The 6,866-nt window shown below is 60.6% G+C and overlaps 1 protein-coding gene across 1 annotated transcript; it reads right to left on the bottom strand.

Moving 5' to 3' along the window:
- Positions 1–456: 456 nt before the first annotated feature.
- On the bottom strand, positions 457–6,386 carry LOC142827864 (C-type lectin-like). The gene is made up of 5 exons (XM_075924041.1): positions 6,320–6,386; positions 3,352–3,485; positions 2,960–3,097; positions 1,500–1,614; positions 457–551 (listed from the first exon to the last, which is right to left on the bottom strand). The coding sequence occupies exons 1-5, from the start codon at positions 6,384–6,386 to the stop codon at positions 457–459; spliced, it is 549 nt and encodes a 182-aa protein (XP_075780156.1).
- Positions 6,387–6,866: the final 480 nt, after the last annotated feature.

Here is a 6,866-nt window from a genome sequence, read left to right as displayed (position 1 = left end):
TGGTTTTCAGAGTCTGGCATGCATCTACTCTGAGCCCAGGGCCATATGATGACTCCATTAGTGCTCTGGGTGGAGACCAAGTCCTGCCCCTCAGCCCAAATGCCAGATCCAACCTGCCTCCCTTGGGGGTCCCCTCCCTCCTATCCAGTGAGGTCTGGCCTCCTCAGAACCAGAGGGGGCTGGATGGACCCATCTATGCGGGGCCAGGCATGGGACAGAGGCGACACACACAGACCTGCATGCTCTGGAGAGTTTATTGCTGTAGCGGCTGCAGTCATGGAGGGGGAGAGAGGGAGAGGGCAGGGGTGTAACTAGCACAGAGACACTGGGGGGAGGCAGTTTACAGTTGGGTACCTGAGAGCTGGTCTTTCAGGGCAGGGCAGGACTGGCCCCAGATGCAGCAAAGAAGCTGAAAGTCTGGGATATTGCCTGATTGTGCCCCAGGGGCCCGGTTCTTTACACCTCAGGTGCTGAGCTCCCCGCTGGGAGTCTGTACTTGCAAAGGTAGGGGATTTTCATTTCACATGGATCATCGTTCCAGTTCTTATAACCTAGAAGGCAAGACAGAAATCACTGGGGTGAGGGAAGGGCAAGTGGGTGGTGCCTGCCCTGGCAGTGCCCCCTCCCCCGATGGCATCGTGCAGACCCCGCGGCTGTGTCACCCACTCCCAGCCTCTGACAAAGTTTTTCTTATTGTCCAGCCCGAGCGTCTCTTGCTGCAATTCAAACCCTTTGCTTCTTGTCCTGCCACCAGAGGTTACTGGGGACAAGTTTCCTCCCTGCTCCTTGCAACCCCCTTTAGGTATTTGGAAGCTGCTCTCCTGCCCCCTCTCCGTCTTCTCCTCTCCACAAGGAACAAACCCCATTTTGTCAACCTTCCCTCCCAGCTCATGTGTTCGAGAAGGTTCATCAGTTTCATTGCTCTGGGCCTTCTCCAGTTTGTCCATATTTTCCCTGCAATGTGGTGCCAGAACTGGACACACTATTCCAGCTGAGGACAAAGTGGGGCAGAGCAGAGCAGAAGAATCGCTTCTCGGGTCTGGCTCCCAACACTCCGGTTCATGCCGCCCAGAAGGAGGTTTTCTGTGTTTGGCAGCCGTGTGGCACGTGTTGGTGTGAAGTGATGGGATTAGAACAGCCCCTCTCCCGGACGTGTGAGCCGTGGCCAGAAAGGGGTTAAACAATCCCAGGCCAAACGGCTGGGAGTGAACTTGTCCGGGCGTGTGGGAGCAGTTGGCCAGTGACAAGTAGGACCGGCCAGGGCTGGGAGGCACATGGACGGTGAATTAGAGGGAAGACTAGTTGGATGTGGGTACTTGGACCTTAGAGATGCTACCATGGAAAAAGACATTTCCTCTGTCTCAGAGATCAGCTGGGGGAGCCGGGGGAGAGGCAGGGAGATGGGACAGGAGGCAAGGCCCTAAGCGGGCTGTGTGGTGTGCACAGGATCCTGGCGGGGCTCCTTTCTGGGTGCAGGTGTGTTTGAGCCTCTGCCTTACCGGTGGTGACCAGCAGCTCGACACAGTACTCCTTGCCTTTGGCGTTGTTTGGTTCGCCGATGTTCCAAGCACTGTAGCGATAGACGGAGCCATCTGTCCACACCCAGGTTCTGTCCTGCAGACCCAGGGGAGAAAGGTTGTGGGGGGACCGGGCAGAAGAGACCCTGGTGATGCGGCACCATAGACACACCAAACCCGCATACAGCAGGGCCCTGCTCAGGCCGGGGCGAGAGCGGGGGAAGGGGCAGCCCAGAGACACGGACGTCACAGTAACGCTCAGCCCCTCAACTTTCCCTTCTGCCTCCCAAGCCCTTTGCCGACGGACCAAATCCCCGCACCAAGCTGCAGTCACTCGGGGATGGGGGCTAGTCTCCAGCGGCCAGGGCCGGCGAGAGGGCAGGGGGCTTCCTGTGCTGGTCTCAGCCGGTGTGAGCAAAATCGACATGTGTCTGTGATGGAGACGCTGGGGGGTCGGGGGAGGGGACTCGGGGCCGTTTCCCTCTCGAGGGCTCAGCGCCAGCCTGGCCCCAAAGCAGCAGGACCGGTAGCTCCGGACACTCAGAGCAGGGCACAAGGGGCCGGTCACTGTAAGGGTCTGGCTCTGGCCTGGCCTCAGCTCTTGGGGGGACTGGCTGGCTTTGGGGGGCACAGAACTTGCTCCATCCAGTGCCAGGAGATGGGGTTCACAGCGCCTCCCCCCTCCTACATGGGGCCTGGCCCAGCCTCTGCTCTGGGGCAGAGAGCCAAGGCACGAGTCTGCAGGAGCTGCCCAGGAGCCTTTCTCCGCATCTCCATCCCCGGCCCAACACTACCCTGAACAGGGGCAGGAAATGGATGGAGCAGAGCTTGGATGGAGATCGATGTGTTTACACAAGGGAGCTGTGATGGGCCCCTCCTGCCCCCCTCCCCCCGAACTACCCCACCCTCTCCCGAGGTTCTTGCCAGGCTGAGGGAGTGTTCAGAGACTCAACTCTTGGGCAGGGAAAAGCAGCTGGAAAACATGGGGTGGTGGATGGGAGACAGGGAGAGGGCTCGGCATAGAGCGTTAGCCAGGAGGAGGAAGGGAGGGGGATATTGGGGATGGGGGGGAGGGCTTGGCAGGGTCTGGGAGGGGGAAGGGAGGGGGCAGTAGTTGGGGAGGCAGGTGCAGGTCAAAGGTCAGCCTGAGGATCAGGGGACCAAGTCTGGGCTCTGTCTGTGGGGAGAAGCCAGAGGGGAGGGGGGGCCGGGCAGAAGAGACCCAGTAGGATGGGGATGGAAAGGGGGTGGGGGCCGGGGAGATGGGGCAGTGCAGAGGGGAGACACTGGTGCCCGTGAGGGGGGGAAGGGCGTAGGAGTCGGGGAGGGAGATCCTGGTAGCCACATGAAGGGGTCGTGGGGTTTGGGATGTGCCCAGCCCCTGGGAGCCAGAGCCGTGGGGCGGGGCAGCTGCCAGAGGTGAAGCTGGGCCGGGCACTCACCTTGTTGGGGTCATGGAGTCCGATCCAGACGAGCTCCGTGGACGTCGATTCGCTGAGGTATTGATCCACTACGTCCCTTTCTGCGTCACTGAGGATGGAGGCCAGATGGGCCCCGGGATGGTGATTCTGACACTTCACCTGCAGCAGGGACATGGGCCAGGCCTGTCACCCTGCGGGAGGATGCTCATTGCCCCCGTGTGGGGTCCCGACCCAACCAGCTGCAGCGGCAACTGAGAGGAGAGAGAGTCCCCTCTCGGACCTTGTTCCTGAGCCCCATTCCAGACGATTCAGTTCACCCGCCCCCCGCCCACCTCTTCAACCCCCGCCCCCGGGGCAGTCACCAAACCCACTAACCTGCCCCACCCCCTGGATCCTGGAGAAGAGCCTCCTACCTCAGCCGCTGACCAGGTCAACTTCTCAGAGAAGAACCTGTAGCAGTGGTTTCTGTAGCGGAACCAGCCATTGCGACAGGCTGTGGCCTTTATCCCCGATCCAGTCCAGAGAGAGCGCTCACCTCGGGGAGAGGCTGTTGTGGAGGTGAGAGAGGGAGCAGAGCTGTCAGTAGCTGCCCATGTAGCTTCCCCAGACTTCCGAAAACGCTGTAAAACATTGTCCTCTCCCAAAAGAATGAGCATCGGCAGAAAGGGGCCGTCCTTAGGCGTAGGCAGAATAGGCAATTGCCTGGGGCACCAGTCTTTCTGGGGTACTGCTCTGCCGGGATGGACGGGAAGCATAGGCGAGGAGGCCGGCAAGCTGACCCCAGCTGGGAAAGGTACCGGGCCGGAGGAAGGAAAAGCAGGCATGGCTGCGAGAGGCGCGAGAATGTGCCATCAACCCGGGCAGCAGCGGATGGGCAGAGCCAGGGCTTCGCCAGGGGCAGAGTCACGCGTGGCGCACCAGAGGAGGTGGTACCACGTCGGCGTGATTTGCGGCGCCGTTTTTTAAAACGGCCAGCCACGGATCCCGGAATAAGGCGGAAGGAGTCGCGCCAAGCGGGGTGTGGGGCTGCGAATGCCGAGTGGCCCAACTCCAGGTCCAGCACGTGGTCTGGGGCCCGGGCTGCGGGGACTTCTGGGCCCTATCGCAGCAGACTCCACCCCTGCAATCTGGAAGGCAAAAGGGAGGTGAGGGGAGGGGAAGAGTGAGGGAAAAATAGGGGGAAGGGGTGGCAGAGGAAGGTGCTTTTGCTGTTGGGAGGGGGAGCCGGTCAGGAGAAGAAAGGGGAAGGCACCAAGGGGCAGGGTGCAGGAGAGACAAATGCCAGGACGGGGGCAAGTGCAGACAATGAGGAAAAGGGCAGGTCGGAGGTGTCAGTGGGAGGGGGACAGGGTGATGCTGGGAGAGGAGAGGGTAAGGGCATTGCAGGCTGGAGGGGGAGGTGCTGGGAGAAGGCTTGAAAGAAGGGATGGGCATGAGGAAGGCGGGGATGGAGCAAGGCATGTGTGAGGGTACAGGGGCATGAGAGGAACAGGGGCAGAGGGTGGTGAGGGGGTGGGCATCAGGGAAAAAGAGGGCAAAGGGCACAGGGGCAGTAAGGGAAGGGGGAGACACCAGGAGGGTGCAGGGCTAAGGGAACGTGCAGGTGCCAGGAGATTCTGGGGGTGAAGCAGAAGGGCAGAGACCTGCAGGGAGGGACCAGCACCAGAGGAGAGAGGCAGGGCAGGTGTGTAGAGGGAGGTGTTATGAGAAGGGATGAGGACGGGTAGCTTGCATGATCAGAGTGGGGCTACTGGAGAAGTGGGCACAGGGGGGAGAGAAGGGCTGGTGGAGGGGGGCAGGTCTCAGGAGGGCTGAGGGCAGTGAGGAGGGCAGGAGTCTGAGTCAGAACAGCAGAGGAGGGTGAGGGGTTGGGGGGCAGCAGGCCCCAGGGGAGCTGATGGAGCAAGGGGAGGAGACGTGGCAGCAGAGGGAAGAGGCAGAGGTTTATAAGATATTTCTTAATAACTTGGGGTGTGTCTAGATTACATGGCTCCGTCAACAGAGCCAAGTAGATGAGGCAGGGCAACAAAGGAACATGAAGTGGCGATTTCAATAATAGCTGCTTCATTTAAATCAAAATGGCTGCCGTGCTGTGCCGACCAGCTGTTTGTCGGCACAGCGCAGCAGTCTAGACGGGGATCAGCCGACCCCAGATCCCTTCGCCAGCAGATCCTTCATGTGAAACGACGCTTACAGGATCTGCCGACGAAGGGATCTGTGGTTGGCTGATCCCCGTCTAGACTGCCGCGCTGTGCCGACAAACAGCTGATCGGTACAGCGTGGCGGCCATTTTGATTTAAATGAAGCGGCAATTATTTAAATCGCCGCTTCATTTCCCTTTTTAGAGTAAACTAATCGACATGGCCCCACCGACGGAGCCAGGTAGTTTATTCGTACCCTTGGGTGCCACGGTGGCACATCCAAACAAGCCCCATGAACTCAGTGCTGGTGCACAACACAAAATTCATTCTGCCCATGGGAGGAAACTCTTAGAGGGCACACTGCCCCCAGCCGCCCCGCCCCCGAGTTAATGTCCCACACATTGGGGTTAATGCAATTGCAGGATAGTTGCATGGGGGGGTTTGGTGGGGGCCAAACTAATCCCTGTTGGCAGGAATATGGTGGGAAGAGTCCTTAGAGGGGGATCACATGACACCTTTTACTGTTGGTCATGTGTCCATCTTGCCCCGAGAGCGTTGCCTCCAGAGGCGTGGCCAATGGGGGCCAGGGGCGTGGTTCACAGGGGTCAGGGGCGTGGCTACTGGGGGTCAAAGAGTAAATTTTTAAAAAATTCTTTGGTGCACACCCTAATGAAATGTGCTGCGCACACCTATGCCGGGAAGCCGTGGTGCACGGAACAGCAGGGCTGGGCCCTAGACAGAGTCGAATGCGCCGCCTGCAGCACAGTCTGAGGGACGGGATTGGCTGCTGGGGTCTCTGGAAAGGGGTGGGGGTAAGGGTGGAAGAGCAAGTCAGGCATAAGGGCATCGGTTTAATAATCCCTCCTAGGGCACCGTAAATACTAAGGACGGCCCTGGGCAGAAATATCGATGGAATTTAACGACGATTATGTTAATAAGCTCAGAACTGGCCGGTGAGGGCTCATGGGAGGAAAGTCGAGGAGAAAAGGGAGTTCCGCAGAGCTGGCCGTGTCTCCAAGAGACGATATTAAAGGTGCAACGGCGCATTCTCCCCACGCAGGGGCTGAGCTGCTGGCCGGGGTCTGGATCGATGGGTCGGGTGGGGCAGGGGCTTTGGGGACCCAGCTGTGGTGGCTGCTCCCCCACGGTGCGGCTGGCCCCCTGGGTGAAATGACTTCACGTCCCATCGGGGCAAACAGAGCCTGGGGTGTCCAGGCCGAGGGGCCGGGCAGGGACTCACCTTCCAGCGAGGGGTTAAAGATCAGGCAGCCGAGGAGGCAGAGGCTGAAGAAGGCGACTGGGCCCATCGTCTCGCTTCCCTGGGGAGAAAACACACAAGGGGGATGGGCGGGGGAGCCTGACACCCCCCTGGAAAAACTCCACCCCCCCCCATGGGGCATTTCCCGGGAGGGGTTCTGGGGGGGGGGCTGTGCGCTAAGGAGCCTGGCCAGGCTGAAGGGCCCCAGGGGATCCCAGCCCCCAGCCTCGGGGTCCCTGCTCAGAGCCCGTCTCCCTGGCTCCAAAGGGCCCTTTGGTTCTCCCCCTCGCTGAGCCGCGCCCCAGGGACAGAACCGGACACCCAGCAGGGAGCCGGGTCCCAGCTCCGCAGGGCCTGGGCTCTGCAAGCCGCACGGCCAGGGACCCCCACACCAGGGCTGCAGGGGGGGACCCCAGAGGGCAGCAGGGAGGCCGGGATCACTCAGGGGCCCCAGGAACCGGATCCTCAGCACAGTGATTCTCAGAAGGGGCATTTGCCATCCCCCGCTGCCCCTCCCCCAGTGCTGGGC

The sequence above is a fragment of the Pelodiscus sinensis genome, chromosome 1 (assembly GCF_049634645.1).
Source record: "Pelodiscus sinensis isolate JC-2024 chromosome 1, ASM4963464v1, whole genome shotgun sequence".
NCBI classification, from domain to species: Eukaryota; Metazoa; Chordata; order Testudines; family Trionychidae; genus Pelodiscus; species Pelodiscus sinensis.
Note: the sequence above shows the minus strand (reverse complement) of the source record. Positions and strands in the feature narration are given on the sequence as shown.

What these genes read in the sequence shown, in the direction of transcription:
- LOC142827864 (XM_075924041.1), bottom strand. Translation starts at nt 6,386, where the DNA reads ATGGGCCCAGTCGCCTTCTTCAGCCTCTGCCTCCTCGGCTGCCTGATC. An exon ending in TGACCTGGTCAGCGGCTGAG is followed by an intron (nt 3,098 to 3,351) that starts GTAGGAGGCTCT and finishes TCCCTGCTGCAG; the next exon opens with GTGAAGTGTCAGAATCACCA. An exon ending in CGAGCTGCTGGTCACCACCG is followed by an intron (nt 552 to 1,499) that starts GTAAGGCAGAGG and finishes CTTGCCTTCTAG; the next exon opens with GTTATAAGAACTGGAACGAT.